The sequence below is a fragment of the Canis lupus genome, chromosome 8, assembly GCF_048164855.1.
Source record: "Canis lupus baileyi chromosome 8, mCanLup2.hap1, whole genome shotgun sequence".
In the NCBI taxonomy this organism is placed as follows: Eukaryota; Metazoa; Chordata; class Mammalia; order Carnivora; family Canidae; genus Canis; species Canis lupus.
Genome location: NC_132845.1, coordinates 34660236 through 34678939, shown reverse-complemented (window position 1 = coordinate 34678939; position 18704 = coordinate 34660236). Strand labels below are relative to the sequence as shown.

Here is an 18704-nt window from a genome sequence, read left to right as displayed (position 1 = left end):
CACTGAGACTCATTTTTGTACTTCTGACCTCCAGAACTGAAAGATAATGAATTTGTGTTGTTTTAAGCCACTAGGTTTGGGATAATTAGCTACAGCAGGAATAGAAATTAGTTACCAATCCTGTTTTTTTTAAAAAAAAAAAAGCTCTGGTGAATCTGACCACTATTTCTTTTTCCACTTTGTGACATGTGGTCTAATAGGAGCAGAAACAAATTGTCTTTAGAATCAGTCTGAGCTGTCCTAGCTGCATTTCTGAGCTCATTTCCTTAGCCCATAGCAGGGATGATAGAGTATTTATCTCAGGGGCCATGGAGAGAATTGATGAGATGAAATACACAGAGGGCCCAGCACATAGTGAGTCCTCCATAAACCTTTGCTTTCTTCACTTTCCACCTAATACTGGAATCCAAGGGACTAAATCTTTGCTGCTAGTGACCCTCTGTGTAATTCTGGCTAATTTGCTTTCTCTCCTTCAATCTGTTGAGGTTAAGGGGAAATACTTATTAACCCTCTGAGACTGTTTAATTAGAGTTTGTAATGTGGCTGGATACTCTTGGTTGGAAAGTGTTACTTAGAAGCAAAGCACGGCTATCTTTTGAGCAGGTAATTATTTCCTGGCCTAAATTGTTTAGCACTGTACTGAGTTTCCATTTCTGAGATGACGGTATTGCTTGAGTGGGTGAAGAAATACCTCCTCTGGGTATTGTGTGCCTTAATTAATGTTTATTAAGCCTACACAAGCCCAACATAATAGGCTGAATGCTGAACCTTATTTTCCTTTTGTATGGTTGTCGCTTCTAGGATCTTAATATAGCAAGTAAAATTGATAAAAATTGGCATTTTAGCATTGGATTAGGTAATATTTACTTCATAGTCATGTTGGGAAGAGTCTAACTGATTACTAAAGTGCCTTGAGCTTTTTATAAGAAAGGGGCTAATGAAGTAGTGCTATTATTTTTCTATAAGGACATAATTTATATTCTGGCCCCTCTTATCTCTAAGAGTTGCCAAACTTAAGCTAGAAAGTTTAGGGAAAGGAAAAGGTTTTGTTTTGTTTTGTTTTTAGATTATAGGGATGCCTGGGTGGCTCAGTGATTGAGCGTCTGCCTTTGGCTCAGGTCATGATCTCAGGGTCCTGGGATCAAGTTCCATATTGGACTCCCTGCAGGGAGCCTGTTTCTTCTTCTGCCTGTGTGTCTCTGCCTCTCTCTGTGTGTCTCTCATAAATAAATAAATAAATAAATAAATAAATAAATAAATAAATAAATAAATAAATAAATAAAATCTTTCAAAAATTACACTTCTTTAAATCAATGTTCTTTAAAATTTGTGATTAGAATTGTTTGTAGAAAATCAGTTGGCAAGAGTTTTCGAACTGTTTCCAAAGCACAGCAAAGGTCTATGGTTCATAGCACAAATTAGACAATCCAAGATAACTACATGGTTATGTCAATGGGAAAATTGGATAAAGAGACAGCACTGACTCCCAAAAGGCAGGTATACCAAACAAAGGCTGCTGATAAAACACAGGGAGGAAGCTTCTCCAAATACTAGTTCACTCACAGTTTCAAAAGCCTTTTGCTCAGATTTTTCAAATAGTTTCAGGATAGATAATTTGTAACAGGTGGTCATCAGATTCATGCACATTTACCAAGGGTCTGGGTCTGTATCTCCAAGATGGGCTGTAAATAATATACCCAGATGGCTCTCGAGGGAGCACTGGGTTGATTTGTTGCTCCAACAGAGTGTCTCCCTTCTGCCATTCAATGACAGGAGGAAACCAGACGGCCATACTGCAAGGTATATGGTTGCAGCTATATAGACCCTATTTGTGTGCACCCACATTTCTGAGATAAAGTTAGCTGATAGCATTACCAGCACGTAATCAAATGCAGTCATTGCAGAGGGAGCCTGTATCATATTGCCTTTGAAAATACTTGAATCTAAAACACCATACACTGGAGACAAAATCCATGAATACCTGGCCTTTGGGCATAGCCTACGACATATTATTCTAAACCATCTCCTATTTGCCTTCATGGGTAAATAGAAATCTTGAGCTAGAAACAGAGAGAGAGAATTTGAAAATTCAAAGAGTCAAACTAAGTATTTTTGCATGCACCTAAAAGACCACACACACACACACACACACACACACACACACGGACAAGTTTAGATCACATCAGAAGTTCCTTAGGTAGTTTTCAAAGTTAATTTCTTGCAATTGAAGGAACATGGAAGGAGCAGGCCACCATGGTTTGGATGCTCGGTTTTTGTTCTATTACTTAATTGCAGCCAAATTCCTACTATTGAAAACAAGGAAGATGATTTAGAATTAAAGGATTTCTCATCTGTGCTGAAAGGTTCATGGCTTCACTCCATGAGGTGCAGAGATCCCAGGATGGAGGGGAGTCTCTATTGCTACCACTGTCATTTTACCTCTTTGTGTTGACGGTGGTGTGTGTTGGTCGAAGACTTAGAGCTTTAGGTGGTAGAAAAAACCGTAGCAGGGGCACCTGGCTCCATCAGTAGACTCCTGCCCCTCTTGATCTCAGCGTTGGGAGATTGAGCCTCATGCTGGGTGTAGAGATGACTTAAAAATTTTAAAATATATATATTTTTAAAAGATTTTATTTCTTTACTTGAGAGAGAGAGCAAGAGGAGGGGCAGAGGGGGAGGGAAAGAAAGAACCAAGCAGACTCTGCAGGGAGTGCAGAGCCCAACGTGGGGCTCAATCTCTCAACCCCTAGATTGTGATCTGAGCCAAAACCAAGAGTTAGATGCTTAACTGACTGAGCCACCCAAGCGCCCCCAAAATAAAAGTCTTTTTAAAAAGATTTCATTTATTTGAGAGACAGTGAGAACACCCAAGTGGGGGTGGAGGGGCAAAGGGAGAGGGAGGAGCAGACTCCCCGTTGAGCAGGGAGCCCGACTTGGGACTAGATCCCAGTACCCTGAGATCATGACCTGAGCCAAAGGCAGATGCTTAAATGCTTAATGGACTGAGCTATCAAGGTGCCCCAATACAAAAAAACCAACCAAACCAACAAAAATAAAACTTATATAATTGGATCATGCACTTAAAGTTTCTAACTGTGACATATATGACATATAAAGAAGGAAGAAGAATTTGGATCTAACTGTAAACTGCTTTTATTACACTTCATAGGGTTGATCTTAAAAGAGTAGGGTTCAGGACCTGAGTGTTAAGTGGCTTAATTTACGGAGGAAGTCTTGAAGGGTGGGTAGAAACAATGTCTGCTTTCTCCCCTGCCTCTGCGTCATAACCTGTCTGGAGACTAGCAAAGGTCTAAACACAATGGTAGGTATTCGAAATGAAGTTAAGTGAGTGTCACAGGCACATGGCCCCACAGTTTTCCTTTGAAGATGGGAATAATTCTCCAATATAAAACATAATACATAACATCTTATTACCACTAAATGGGCTTAGTGAATAAAACAAACATCACCTACTACCCAGAAACAATGATTCACTGACCATCTTTGATCTCTAACCACTAAGGAGTTTTTGTTTTCCCTTCTTTAGACATTCTTAATTGATTCCATCAGATTCCTAATCATCCTAGCCATGGTTACCTTCTCTTAAACTGGGCAAATTACTAAGCACAAGTCACCACTTCAACACCAAATTCAGACTTTATAAAAAAGTAAACCACACAGGGGATATATGTCAGCATGGTGAACACCTGTTACTTAGGTCCCAGACTGAAGTGTTTTCACAGGGCTGGTCACTGGGGTGTGCTAGCCTTATTTGCTCTAAGTGTTCATGCTCAGGGTGATTTGTGAGCTATTGCTGAGCACATAATGGTCAGTTAGCTACATAAGCAGTCATGGCCTTAGATGTGTTCACGTGAACTCAGTAAACCAAATTGGGTCTATACAAAGGTTCTGTTAAGTTCTGACCAGAACCTCTTCAGATTCACCTTTGGATTCCGAGATTGAGCTGGTTTCGACCTGAGAAGATGTTCCAGTTCCTTACAGCTACCTGTAAGACGTCCATTAAAATGCTAAGGGTGTAGATTATTTTGGTAGTCTCTCTCTTTTTCTTTTTCTTGGCAAAAATTAAATGGTATCAGTTTAAGTGGGATGATATTTGAGTAACTAGGATCCCGCTAACAAAAGGTCTTTTCTTTCTTAAGCAAAAAGGGCTTAGAGGTGGGGCACCTGGATTGCTCAGTGGTTGAGCATCTGCCTTGGGCTCAGGGCGTGATCCTGGGGTCCTGAGATTGAGTCCTGCATCAGGCTCCCCACAGAGAGCCTGCTTCCTCCTCTGCCTATGTCTCTGCCCCTCTCTCTGTGTCTCTCATGAATAAATGAATACAATCTTTAAAAAAGCGGGGGGGGGGCCTCGGGGTCAGCAAGGAGCATCTCAAGATACAAAGAAGGCATGAGGATGAGTTTTGGGGCTGTAGCTTGGGTTACTAAAGTCCTGCAAAGCTAGACTTCATCTCTCTTTTCTCTTTTCTCTGCAGGCGCTTAAAGATACTCTTTTTTTCTCTCAGAAATCAGACTTTTTATTTATTTATTTTTTGAAATCAGCCTTTAAAAAATTTATTTATTTATTCATGAGAGACACAGAGAGAGAGGCAGAGACACAGGCAGAGGAAGAAGCAGGCTCCATGCAGGGATCCCCATGTGGGACTCGATTCCAGGAACCCAGGATCACGCCCTGGGCCAAAGGCAGATGCTCAGCTGCTGAGCCGCCCAGGCGTCCCAAAATCAGACTTTTAAAATGAAGTATATTTGACATGTGGAATTATGTAATTTTGAAGTATACACATGTTAATTTGATACATTTATATATTATAATATGACTGCCTTTGCAGTGATAATTAGTACCTCTATCATATTACATAATTGCATTTCTTTCTAGTGGTTGGAATAATTAAGTTCTAGTCTCTCAGCAAGTTTTATGATTATAATACAATGTTATTGTCTATATTCATGATGCTGTGTATTAGAGCTCTAACACTTATTTACTATTCATTGAAAGTTTATATCCTTAAACTACATCTGTTCAACCCCCCACCCCCATTCCCCGGTAATCACCTTTTTACTCTCTGTTTTTAGGAGTTTGGCTCTTTTAGAGTCTACATCTAGGTGATACCATTCACGTACTTGTCTCTCTGATTGACTTATTTCACTTAGTATAATGTGCTCAAGGTCCATTCGTGTTGTTGTAGATGTAAGGATGTCCTTCTTTCTCATTTTCTTTATCCACACATTCATTGATGGGCACTTAGGTTGTTTCCATATCTTGGTGATTGTGAATAATGCTGCAATAAACATGGAAGTGCATATATCTCTTTGATATTCTGTTTGCATTTTCTTTGTGTATATACCCAGAAGTAGAATTGTTGGATCATATGGTAGATCTATTTTTAATTTTTTGAAGAAACTCCATATTGTTTTTCATAGTGGCTGAATCAATTTACATTCCCACCAACAGTGTTACAAGGGTTCTCTTCTCTCCACATCCTTGCCAACATTTGTTGTTGTCTTCTTGATGATTGCCATTCTAACAGGTGTGAGGTGATATCTCATTGTTATTTTGATTTGCATTTCCTGATGATGAGTGATGTTGAATATTTCTTCATGTACCTGTTGGCCATTTGGATATCTTAGACACATTCTATTTAAATTTATTTAGTGATAGTTTCACCATCAAACAATATATTCATTTACAGGTAGATTTTAAAAATAGTTTTAAAACTCTTATACAGATCATGTCTTATATACACCATTTTTTCCTTTATCCTTTAAATATCCGCACAGAGTACCTAGCCTTCTGTATCTGAGCATTCTTCAGTATTTCAACACTGAGACTCTTTTTTCATTTTTAAACTACCCTTAATTGAATGCTTACTCTGTGCCAAGAGCTTTACTCTGTGCCAAGAGCTTCTTCTAGCAACCCTATGAACTAGATATTATTATTCTATTTTTTCAGAAAAGGAAACTAGGACTCAGGAAAATTAAGTAACTTGCCTGATGGCATATAGCTAATAGGTAGAGAAGCTGGAATTCACATCTATATCTCTCAATTCTTGCTTTTCCACCATGCTTTTTTGACTTTTCTGGAAAGCATTTTCCCTTGTTCTTCAATTTGGGTTGGAGTAGCCTACAATTCTGTTTATGAAGATATACCTCACTTTATAGTAAATATTAGGCTCTAAATAATTTAAATTAATCCTACAGTGATTCTTCTTCTTCTCCTTCTCCCATCCTCCTACTCTCCCTATTCCCTCCTCCCCCTCTTCTTCTTCCTCTTCCCCTTCTTCCCTTCTTCTCCCTCCCTCCATTCCCCCTTCCTGCCCCTTCACTTTAAACAAATTATCTTTTTGATTTGAGTTCTCTAACATCGGAGCATATCTATAAATTAAGATTTTTGAACAATGTTCTGTAAATGTCTTTACCACATTTAGTTTATACTACCCTTTTTCTTGGAGAATTAGCTCATTTTGGGGGGGTTAAACATATTATTTTAGATTTTCAGATTATCTAATAAACCACAAGTTCACAGACTCATAAAAATTTAAAGGAGGAGACAGTTTCAGAGATCCACTCATTCAACCCTGTCATTATATGAGCAAAGGAGGGAGCTGGTGGCTTCAGATCCCCTGGTTGAGTCAGAGCTTCAATTACTCCATTTAAAACTGGAGGAAATCTTACTGCTTCTAAGGAGTTGTTCCAAAAGTTTGCAAGTCAAAAAGAGATATCTAAATGGATGTTTTCGAGTTTGTTTAAAAAAAAAAAAAAGAGAAAGAAATACCGATATCAAATGGCAGATAGTTTTGCTCTGACCATTTTCTGAAGTGCCCCTAAGATACACTGCTACAACCAGGCTGTGGCAACCAGGTGGGACTGCTCAGAGCAAAGTAGCCTCTCCTCTCTGGGTTCTGCCCAGGTTTTAATTAGAAAAGGGAGGCTGGCGTTCAAAAGCACTTTTTGTTCCTTGGTCCTATTTCTATTAGTCCTCTGCCTTTCTTTAACATACAGGAGAAAGGGGGAAAAGGACAGGGACCAGAACGTCTGGAGGGACAGATGGAAAAAAACAACAACACCAAAGCAGAGAAGGCTGGTGCTTATATTTGAGCTGAGCCAGCTTTCAGTACCATGCAATCCCTGGCACTTTATTTTATTTTACTGATTTATTTTATTTATTTATTTATTTATTTATTTATTTATTTATTTATTTATTTATTTATTGAGGAGGGGAAGGCCCAGGCCTGCTGCCCCCTCCCCGCCCTCTGGCACTTTTTTTTTTTTTTTTTTCCTCTGGCACTTTAAAATAACAATCTTTCACTTGCTTCCTAAGCTCCTATTTGGGTAGAATAAATTCCAAATAGCATTTCTAAGGAGAAATTGATAAATATTTGGGAGACCAGAGGCCAAATTCTCCCCCAAAATTCAATAAATAAAAAATTTTAAATATCCTCCCAAACTTTTTTTTTCTTGCTTTTTTTTAAAAAAATATTTATTTATTTATTTATTTATTTATTTATTTATTTATGATAGACATAGAGAGAGAGAGAAAGGCAGAGACACAGGAGGAGGGAGAGGCAGGCCAGGAGCCTGACGTGGGACTTGATCCTGGGACTCTAGGATCGCATCCTGGGCCAAAGGCAGGCGCTAAACCACTGAGCCACCCAGGGATCCCCCTTCCTTGCTTATATATCACTTGGCTGAGCATTCTGCATACATGGTCGTAACAGGATTTCCCTAAATGAAAAGCATCCATTTTGTTCTGGCATAAATAGCAACATAAGCATAGTTTCATACCTTATTCCAGTATATTTAACAATGAGGTTCTTCTCATTTTGCACAGAATAGGACATGCAATGAAGACAATCAATGAAAACCAGAAGATCTACTATTACAATTAACATCAAGAACAGGCAACAAAGGACAAAGGAGGTCAGGCTGCATATACATGGACAAAGCCAATTTCTCAGAAGCTACAACTTCTAAGCAACCAGAAGATTTGCCTTATGATGGGGATTTCTCCCAAACTAAGATATACAATGATTATAATTTTACCTCAAAAAATGACATCCTTGATGTCTTAAATCAAATTAGTTTAACAGTAGATGACCCTCAAGGAAAGGCTACATATAAAGGGACTTGCAGAAATGCAGACATAACCATGACTCTGGGTAAAATGACTAAAAGTGTTATCAACAAAAACTATGATACAGAGAAGCAATCTACCACAAATCTTGACATTCTGACTAATGAAAGAGACCCTTCAAAGTCAAACATTTCTGATATTTTACTCCATCACCTTTCCAATGAGGAATTCTTAAAAGGTCAAGGCATTAATTGTGAAACTCTCCCAGAGATTGCTGATGCTGACAGTTCTGATGAAGCTATTATTAAAAACATTATTTTGTGCCATGTTAAGAATTCTTGGCCAAAAGAACAAACCCCAGAACTCACAGACCAACTGAGCCCCAAAAGGGATGGTGAACACAGCAATGTGCCCTGTTGTTCTCTAACTATGACAGAAGAAAACACCTCTGATATACAGGCTGCTGGAGAGAGCAGCCATCAAGAAACTTTAAATTTTCTAACTAAAATCAGGAGTCCACATGATAAACCAAAAAGTTGCCAAGGGCAGCCACCCCAGAAACTGCAGACTGAAAAAGCAGTTTCAGGCAATGTGTTCAAACATGGCCATGGTCAGGTTCATTACCAGTTATCTGATTTCTCTAAAGTTGCACCCAAAGTGAAAACCCCTAAAAACAACATAATTAATAAACCCCTTACAACAGATAAACAAGCCAGCTTTTCTCCTAAATTGAGAGATAAGTCAGTTATTGTGCAAGTTATTTTAGAAAGCATGTCTAGGTCAAACTGTATTGAAAAACAAGAGCAGAAAAGGAAAAGTGCTGAATCTTCACAACAGGTAGAGGTAAGTGAAAGCAATCTCTAGGAAATGCATACTTGGGGCCACTGCTCATCCATATCTGTGTGAGTCTTTGTGAGGCACATGGAAAGGACTTCTAGTCTTTGACCTGGTCAGAAGCTCAGAAGGTGTCTTCCTGAGAAGAATCAGGGGCTAGACAAAAAACAACACCATCAGAGAATAAACTCCAAATTCTTTGACCTAGAATTTGAGTTTCTCCATGTTTTTGGCTCCATCCTACCCTTATAAACTTAGTTCTCGTCCCCCAGGAGTCATCCTCAGTGACCTAGCTGGTCCCCAAGCTCTCTGGCCCTGTACCCTCTGAGTTCCTGCCCCACGTGGAACATCCCACCCCTGCTTATCAAAAACCTCCTTGTTTTCATGGCCTCCTTCAATTGCCAGTTGACTGCGTGACTTTCCTGACACTCATTCCCATCCCCAGTTAGTCCTTCATATCCTCTGTTGTTTAGGTTTCTTTTTTTTTTTTTTTAGATTTATTTATTTATTTATGAGAGAGAGAGAGAGAGAGAGAGAGAGAGAGAGAGGCAGAGACACAAGAGGAGGGAGAAGCAGGCTCCATGCCGGGAGCCTGACGTGGGACTCGATCCCGGGACTCCAGGATCGTGCCCTGGGCCAAAGGCAGGCGCCAAACCGTTGAGCAACCCAGGGATCCCCTGTTGTTTAGGTTTCTGTCAGAACATTTATCTCAGCCTGCTTTGGATCATAGTAATTTGGGAATATCTGTTTCTTCCACTAGACTTGAGTACTCTGGAGGGCAGCAACCTTGTTTTCATCTTTCCATTGCCTAATTCCCCCAGGGGCCTGGCCTTCTGTCTTCCATACATTACACCCTTATTATTATTAAATCAAATCAAATTAAGACCTTTAAGAACTTATTCCAAGCTTGCTATATTGGTAACTATTTAGTACCACATTTTTTTAACACTTACATTGGGATTTGATTTTATTTTTTAAATAATCTCGAACCTAACATGGGGCTCAAACTCACAACCCCAAGATAAAGAGCTTCATGCTCTACCGATTGAGCCAGCCAGGTGTCCCCGAAGACCAAATTTTGTTAAGGTTTAATTTATACTATTTCTCCTTTCCTCATCTTCCCATCCCCCCATCCAACTTCCCAACACATTGGGGCTTGGGATCTCATTGATTATTTGAGGTTCAATTGCTAGCATTTTAGTTTTCTGGCACTTTGCCATCAAAGGATGATCTTTCCCTTAAGCTTTGTATGAAGGCACTTTGGACTGAACACTCTCTGCCTGTTTCCATTTCCACCCCTTCATGTTTCAACTCCCTTCTCTTTTGGTTGAATGCTCTGGGAAGCTTGAGCAGAACACTCAAACTCACCCGCTCTCCCCCACACACACACACACACCTGAAGCTGGCAGCCCACCTGGCCTTGACTCATAATGTTTGTGTCTGACACTGGCAAGTCTCAGAGGTTCTCATTCTGCTTGCAGAAAAACACCCCTGGGTGTGCAAGTCCTCAGTGTAGGAGCAGAATGGATGTTAGGCACCCCTCCCTGGCAGTGGCAGTCCAAAGTCAGGTGTCTGATTTTTCTCTAGTCTTGTCAGTTTAGGTTGAGGAACTAGACTATCCATCATACAATTGAGATATTCATAATAACCAAAGTCTAGTTTGACCACCACTGTTGAGTTCTCGGGTACTAGCATGTTTCTGAGCTTTTATGTCTTGAGAATAGTGGGAAGACCCTCAAGGTGGGTCACTCTAGAATTTAAGCTCCTGTCCTGTTTGTCTGTGGTGAGTAAACAATCACTATCTTGACTCACATTTTGGAACTTAATGCGTATTTTTTTATGTTATTTTCCAACGAATGGTTACCGTGCATGATATTAGTGATAGCAGAAGCAACAGAGCTGGTGACAACAGTTTTAGGAAAAATGTTTCAGTATTTCCCATAATAGCATCAAACATGGTAGTAGTAACAGCTGGCATGTTAGGAATGCTTACCATGTACTGGATATTATTTCATTTCATCCTCATAACAACCTTAGGAGGTAGGTTCTATTTCTATCCTCATTGTTGAGGAATTTGAGGTTCACGGAGTAATTGCCTTGAGTCACCCAGCAGATAAGTGTCAGAGTAGAATTCAACCTTGGCACCAGGGACTCAGCTCTTGACACAACTCTGGGATGCCCCCATGATGACCACAACACTTTGGATTGCTTGGAATAATGGCGTCATTGACCAGTTTCATCAACAATAAATAATGTTTCTTATCCTTTGTACAGATGGAACCCACAATACATATTCACCAAGAATATCTCACAGGTACTAACATTTAAATTTTATTTTTTTATTTTTTTTTGGGGGGGGGCAGAGGAGATGGATGGAGGGGCAAAGGGAGAGGTAGAGAGAGAGAATCTTAAGCAGGCTCCACGCCCATCATGGAACCAGATGCCGGGCTTGCTCTCTTGACCCTGAGATCATGACCTGAGCCAAAATCAAAATCAGATGCTTAACCAACTGAGTCACCCAGGCGCCCCTAGGTACTAACATTTTTAAACCTTTTTGATTTAGATATACATTTTGAAAACTTTTTTTTAATAGCAAATGGTGGTGGTTGCTACAGACTTCTATTTTTAGTACTTAATAAGTCTGCGGTGAGGTTGAGACAAATGGAAGCCAAAACTTATTCTTTCTTATACAGGAATAGAATCTGAGGCCAGTCTCTTTAAGGTGTCATCAACCTCTCAGAAAGACCCTTCCCCAAGTTCTTCGTACATATTTCAAAAGATAACCCGAGGGAAACAGATGTGCCAGAAGTTAAAAGAACAGACTGATCAACTGAAGATTAAAGTAATATTTTTAAAGCTAATTATGGCCAATAGAAGACCAAATTCAGACATAAGACATCATGCCATTAACGAATCATTGCATTTTTCCACTGCAGGTACAAGAATTTTCCAAAAGCATAGCACAGGACGTTCCCTATCATTTGCAAGACAAGAAACTGGTAATAAATTTTATTCAGTTTTAAACATCTTTGTTAAGGAACTTGACATGAGTAAATATAAATGACTTTATAGCACCATGTTTTCTCTACATTGGTGGGGGTGGAAATGCTTTGCTGAAGATTAAGGGCAGTAACCTCAAGAGGCCTGGCTTTGTGTCTTACATATATTATGTCCTTAATTATTAATGCTGACTTAAATTAAGATTTAAAAACATATTTCAAAAATAAATAAATAAAAAATAAAAACATATTTCAAGCTTGATATATTTGGTAACCAGTACAAAATGTTGTCAGTGTTTAATTTACATTTTTTCCCTTTCCCCATCTTCCCATCTGCCCCCACCCAACTTCCCAACATGCTGAGGCTGAGTATCTCATTGGTTATTTGAGGCTCAAGAGCTTTGTGTTACTGGGGCTGAAAGAGCTTAAAACTCTATTTCTATAGTTATTTAGCCCTCTCTCATTCTTAGGTGAATCTGTTACTTATGGCTATTATTTCTTAGCAGTCACCCCACAATAAATCTGAGACCATAGTAGCCTTAAAAGAATAACATGTCAGTTATTATAAAGGGCAAACTCATCCAGAGTTGTTGGGTCTTGGGGGATACGTTTATAAAATGTGACAGTATCTGAAAACTCAGTATATAAACCTTTGAAAACTTAAACTGATCTTAAAGCTATGCTTTTCAGATCAAAATCTGTGACTTTCCCATCCTTACTTGTTGTTGCATTTCATCAAATCACTAATTTATATTGTAACCACACAGCCTTGTTCTTCAGTGCCAGGGTTGTGGGAAGTGGGGGGTGGAGCATGGCAACGGGGTAAAAAGCTGAGATTACTAGAGCCAGAAATGTGCAAGGTCAAATATGTCGCTCAGGCCATTAGGTCAGCAACAGGTGGTCAGAAGGCAGGTGGTCAGAAGTCCTGATGTGAAGAACCAAAACAAAACTCAGGGTAGGCTATGCAGTAGAAACCAGACAGCATAGACAAAAACTAGGAAGACTCCAATGTTAAGAGACACAGTGCATTATTCATTCACTCATTGAATTAATTAAATAACTCATTCATTCATTCAACACACACTTATCAGGTACTTCCTATGTCCCAGACTTTGTACTAGGTGTTAGGGATTTGGAGATGAAAGAGCAATTTCAAGTGGCTGACAGTCTCCTAGGAACAACAGATTGGTAAATAGACAAACAGCATGAAGCTCAAGAAATGTTACATACGATGCTAATAGCAGCCTCGGAGAAGCTCACCCTTGCCAATTAGAGGGCACTTTGGAAAGCTCCCTAGAAGTAATTGACCTCTGAGCTTGATAGTGTAGGATGAATATGTGTGAGACTGGCAAAGTAGGGGTAAGGGGGTGCTCCAAGAAAAGGAATCAGCAGGTACAGTGGCACAGGGGGCAGAAAGTGCTGATAGTTTAAGGAACTGTATGGCATTTTAATTGGCCAGATGGAGCTCAGGGTACATGTGGTGAAGAGAAAAGGAGGAAACTAGAGGGAGAGTTAGGACTACATCATGCAAGACCTTTACACACATGATAAGGAGCTTAGATTTGGTCCTGAGATTGAGTGATGGGGCAACATTGGAGTATTGAAAGCCAAGGATTGGCGAGCCCCTGGGGACAAGGCTATAGCTAGGAAGTCATACTCCAGGTAACAAGTTATGAGGGCCTGAAACAAAATTGGCAATGAGTATAGAGAGGGGAACAAATCTAAGAGTTTAACAAAGTGGTGGCAAATTAAGACCGGTGAATAAACGAAGGGAGAGGCTTGGATGAGTTTCAGATTTCTAGCTTGGGCAACCAAGGTCAGGACTAAAAATGGAAGATCCAGTTCCTAATGGGTGTGGGAGGCAAGCAGGAGACAAGGTGTCAAGTTCATGCTGAGGTCCCTATAGGACATCCAACTGGAGAGATCCAGTAGGCAATTAAATCAGTGGATCTAGGCCTTAGAGGAGTTGTTCGGGCCAGAAAGGTGAATTTGGGTCTAGCTGTGGGTTGAAGCTATGAAGTCTATGAGATTGCCCAGGCAACATGCAAAGTAAGCAGTAAAGAAGTGAAAGGAAAGAATCCGCAAACAGAGGCAGGTTAAAGAAGAGGGGTCCTCAACGGAGACCGACGAGGAGTGGCCTGAAAGGTCAAGGTGGACCTACAGGGGGCAGAGCTGTTAAAGCCAAAAGAAGGGATGTCTGGGTGGCTCAGAGGCTGAGCATCTGCCTTGGGCCCCGGGCCTGATCCCGGGGTCCTCGAATCAAGTCCCACATCGGGCTCCCTGCATGGAGCCTCCTTCTCCCTCTGCCTGTGTCTCTGCCACTCTGTCTCTCATGAATAAATAAATACAATCTGACAAAAAAAAAAAAGAAAGAAAGAGAAAGAAAGAAAAGAAAGAAAGAAGAAAGAAAGAAAGAAAGAAAGAAAGAAAGAAAGAAAGAAAGAAAACAAAGGGAAATGTCAAATCAAGGAGTGCATAGGATTCAGCAACCACGAGATCACGAGGGACCTTGGCAAACCTGGTTTCAATAAAATGGTAGGTCTGTAGAAGCCAGATTGCAGGAGTTGAGGAGTGAATGATAAAGGAGAGAGCAAAAAACCCTGGGCTTTCAGGAACGGGGGAACGCAGATTTTCAAAGGGCTGAACAAAGCAGAGGGAACTGGTTCCAGGCACCTGCCTTCTGCGGCTTTGATCCAGGAAGTTTCTCCTTGATGCTAGAGGACATGTGGGGATTCATGCTAGGAGAGAGAGTCAAGGTGACTCCGCACAGCGTCAGCCTTGGCCTGAGAGTTCCAGATCCATTTGGTTCAGTGCTGGAAGAAGGTCAGCAGAGCTAAAACTAACGTCAGCATGAGCAGCACCACAGGATGGAAAGCAGTTGGATGTTGGAGCAGATACGCTGGCTCTATGCATTGGTGGTTATGACCTAAAGCATGTGGTGTGTCTCCCCATCTCAGAGTTCCTGTGAGAATTATAGGAGGTAATTTATGGCTAGAAAACCATGCCTTCTCTTCTGAGAGAGAACACAATTTAAATCCCAAGATCTTAAGTTACAACTTGTGACTGGCTTTCTCTCTTTTCTCTTTCCCTTGAACACCTAATTCCTTCTCAAGGTTTTCACTGCCATTCCCATCTACCAATTCTTAAATTACTGGTCCTAACTTCTCATCCACAGCTCCAAATGCTTGTGGGTATCTCCACTTGGTTCTCCTGCTCTCACTGAAAATTCTACTGGTCTAATGTTGACAGCTTCATTCAGATCCATTAGCTTTTTCAAATTCCTCATTTTAAGTCGGGTTTCTCATTTTTTCTGCCTCCCGAGTTGGAAGCCTGAGCTTTGTCTGTGAGATTTACAGTGTCAGTCAGGGTCCTCACAAGACCCTGGTGGTTTACTCCAGTGGAGCAACCGAGGAGAGTTTACTAAGGCATCATTTTACAACAGTGCTGGTAAGAACAGTGGGGCAGAGGGGAGGAGGAAGAGCAGATTTTGGAGCCCAGGGAGAGTAGCTATAGCTACAGGAGTAGCTGATACAGACAGGAGGACATCAGGGACATAGAGACCCCTCCCTCATCCTTCTGCATTTCTCTCTTCTCCTGTTGCCTTCCATTGGCTGAAACCAATGCCGGGGCGAGGGAGCCTGTAGAGGTGGTCCACTGAAGGTCAGCCTCCCGGCTGGCTCGCAGAAAAGGCAGAGGATGAATCTGGGGGTAGGGGACATGGAAAACATCGACCACACCTGCCATTTTTTATGTCCTTTGGCCAATATGTTTCCAAACTTGTTTTTTTTTCATTTTTAGAAATCAGAATTAAAATCAGAAATCTGATTTTAGAAATCAGAAATCCTGGCACTCAGCATGAACTCATTTAATTTTCACAGTATGAGGTGAAGGCTATTTTTATCTCAGATGACAAAACTGAAGTTCAGAGTTCAAGCTGACTAACATCACACAATTATTAGGTGAAAGAGTCTGAACTTGAACCCTGGAATGTCTGATCCCGTAACCCCATTGTGTTATATGCAATATCTCACCAGTCATTTCTTGCTTTCCATGTTCATGAACACTGCCTGGTCCAGGCCCTCCTGAGCATTCTTCAAGCCTGACTTAGGTCTCACTTCTTCTACTGAACCGTGGCAAAATCCTCAAATCCAGTCTCTTATCCCAACTGGAATAAAATCTCTGAGACCAGGTATTGTTGTGCCTGATATAACTTTTCTTTCTCATACTTTGGCTGAGGGCCACACCCAGGCAGTGCTCAGATTGCTGAAGCTTCTACACATCAAGACCAGACCTTAACTTGCATGGTGTAAGTATTCATCTGCCCAAAGCTGTGTGTATGGATGTCTCAAAGACCCATTCGAAACTCTGGCTAAACTTCCTGATGTCCCTTCCCCGTCTCACACTCCACATGCCATAGACTTAAACTCGCGTCCTCTCACATCAGTCCCTTTTAAGGTCTACGTAGCTTCAGACATCACTCCTAGAGCTCCGATTTCCTCCTGTATGCAACTGAGATAATAAAATCTATTTTGCAACATTGACAACATTGATGTGTGGATTAACTAAGATAATGCACAGGAAAGTGCTCTATAAGCTAAAACTCGTTCTGCAAAAGCGCAGATTATTGACATCCTATTAGGGGAGTTCAGAAGCCCTTGATGGGGTTCTGCGAGAGAAATCAGGTCAGCGTGCTGAAAAGGCTGTGTGCTAAGAGGATGTTGTAAACATGGAGGTGGCTTTTCGGATTGTCTGCATTTTAGAGGCCAGACTCTGAAACAAAACAATTGCCAGGAGAAGGATGGTGACTTCATTTTGAACCGATTGTAGAGTACACTCTCCTTGTATTTTGGGGGGAAACAACCACATGCAGAGGCTTACATGTGTATGATTCTGATGACTTCACTGCTGCAGGTCCTGGAGAAGCTACAGGGACACCTTGAACTGCTGGAGCAGGAGTTTCTGGACAACAAGGAGAAGCATCTGACTTTGAAGCAAGTTCACAGGCATGAATCCCCAGCTGTCGGTGACTTTGATCCAGAAAGGTCAGGCTTAAACTGTGTGAGGTGGAGGGGGCAGAGGCAACCTCCTTCAGGTGGGATTCTGATGTGGCTGCTGGCTTCGTGCCTGCACAGCCCCTGATCTAGGATCAGCTAAAAGTGTGCCACCAGTGCCACTGTCACCCCCTGGTGACACACAGCGCAGAATTCCTGCTACATATGAGGTCCTGTGCTGGGCACTGACCCGGATGGAGGCCTAGAGAAGAACGGCTGTCTCCTGGGGGACAGATTTTGTACCACAATCTTGTCCTTTGTTGGGTGTCAGAACTGGTTCTGAGACCCGGAACGGCACAAGAAAACCCTAGAAGGGCTCACACGTTCACCCCAGAGAGCCTTCTCTCCAAGCTCCTCATGTCCTGCCTCTATTCCCCCTGGCTGGTTCTTCTGTCCCCCTCTTTCCCATCCACAGACAATTCCAGAGGGGCAGTGGGCACAAAAGCACCATTGTTAGGTAGGTTAATGTGGGGCTGAGGGACCCACAGATCCCCATAAAGGGACAATATTAAAGCTTAGAGGGAAAATGACTTCTGAGTTAATTCACATTAGAAACTTGGAAGCAAACTCACTGAAGTTTCCAACTGGCCATGTTTTCTGGCCCTGTGCTCCTCTCTCTCCAACCCAAATAATTTTAAGATGTATTCCAGGACTTAAGGCTAGGATTGTTTCCATTTAATTTCCTGGTATGGTTTAAAAGAATTCATTCAGGAGGCTTAATCCTTGTAAATTCAGCCCTTTCTATTCATAGCGTTTTAACATGGAATCATTCTTGATGCCAGATTACTTGAATGGTTTATATTTTGGCATTCATGTCCTGAGGTGTTTTTTTCCCCAAAGTACAATTTTACTTTCTTAAGATGAACGGCATCTCTGTCTACTGTTATTTCAACACGGAGTAATTAGACAGCAAGGATGAGGTTTTAATATTGACTTCTTTCCCCCCACCCCAAAGGCTTATTTTGTTTTGTGGGAAAGAAAGGTCTCTACATATTTTCACTATTTATTTAAAAACTAATAGAGGGAGGATATTTCTATTCCAAGGAATCCCACTTGTCTGAGCAGTCATTTTAAAGTCAGGCCTCTGTGTGCAGTAAGACCAAAGTTATGCAACGCCGTATTTATATCCTAGTTACACCCACAGTGTGCTGGACCCAGTATAAATCAAAAGAGTTTCAACTGCAATTATATCCCAGATACAGGAAAAGCTTTCAATACTGGGGCAAGGGAAGGACCCAGTCTCTTCTCAAACTGAGTTAAAACCATGTCAGAGCAAGTGAGGCTACCCAGCTTGACACTGGTCCTCTTGTTCTCACATAGGCATAATGTGGCAAGGAGCAGAAACCCATACAATTAATTGTCCAGAACCTTCTAAGTGTTGAGTCCAAAGGCCATTTCAAGGGAAAGAATTCTGTAGATTCACTGACTAATTACTTGCTTAAGTCCACTATGTGCTCTTGTGAAAACCTTATTGTTGCTTTTAAAAGGTAATAAGCAAAAAAAAAAAAAAAAGAAAGAAAGAAAAGAAAAAAAAAAGGTAATAAGCAAAAATAGTTATTTTATTACATGCATCTTGTCAGAAAGCAGTCTGATGGTCATTTCACATGCTAACACCAGAAGCCAGGGGGCCAAGAAATGGGGCCCTGCCTCCACCAATTACTTCTCTCTGATATCAGCTTGTCTTCTGCTTTGCAGAAAAAATCACAAATTCCCTCAAAAATGTCTTTTCCT

General features: G+C 41.0%; 1 protein-coding gene across 12 annotated transcripts in view; it reads left to right on the top strand.

Annotated features, from left to right (window-relative positions):
* The window catches only part of AKNAD1 (AKNA domain containing 1), a 72223-nt gene that overhangs the window by 18805 nt on the left and 34714 nt on the right, over positions 1-18704 (top strand). For 6 of the 12 annotated variants that reach the window (XM_072834792.1, XM_072834796.1, XM_072834787.1 and 3 more), the window contains exons 1-6: positions 3844-4008; positions 7847-8932; positions 11198-11237; positions 11617-11765; positions 11860-11922; positions 16834-16964. In XM_072834792.1, coding sequence (XP_072690893.1) covers positions 7952-8932; positions 11198-11237; positions 11617-11765; positions 11860-11922; positions 16834-16964 — 1364 coding nt within the window. In that variant the 5' untranslated portion in view covers positions 3844-4008; positions 7847-7951. Of the gene's footprint in view, positions 1-3842; positions 4009-7846; positions 8933-11197; positions 11238-11616; positions 11766-11859; positions 11923-16833; positions 16965-18704 lie in introns of those variants that run through there. The other 6 variants (XR_012035269.1, XM_072834799.1, XM_072834790.1 and 3 more) reach the window with 5 other exon arrangements.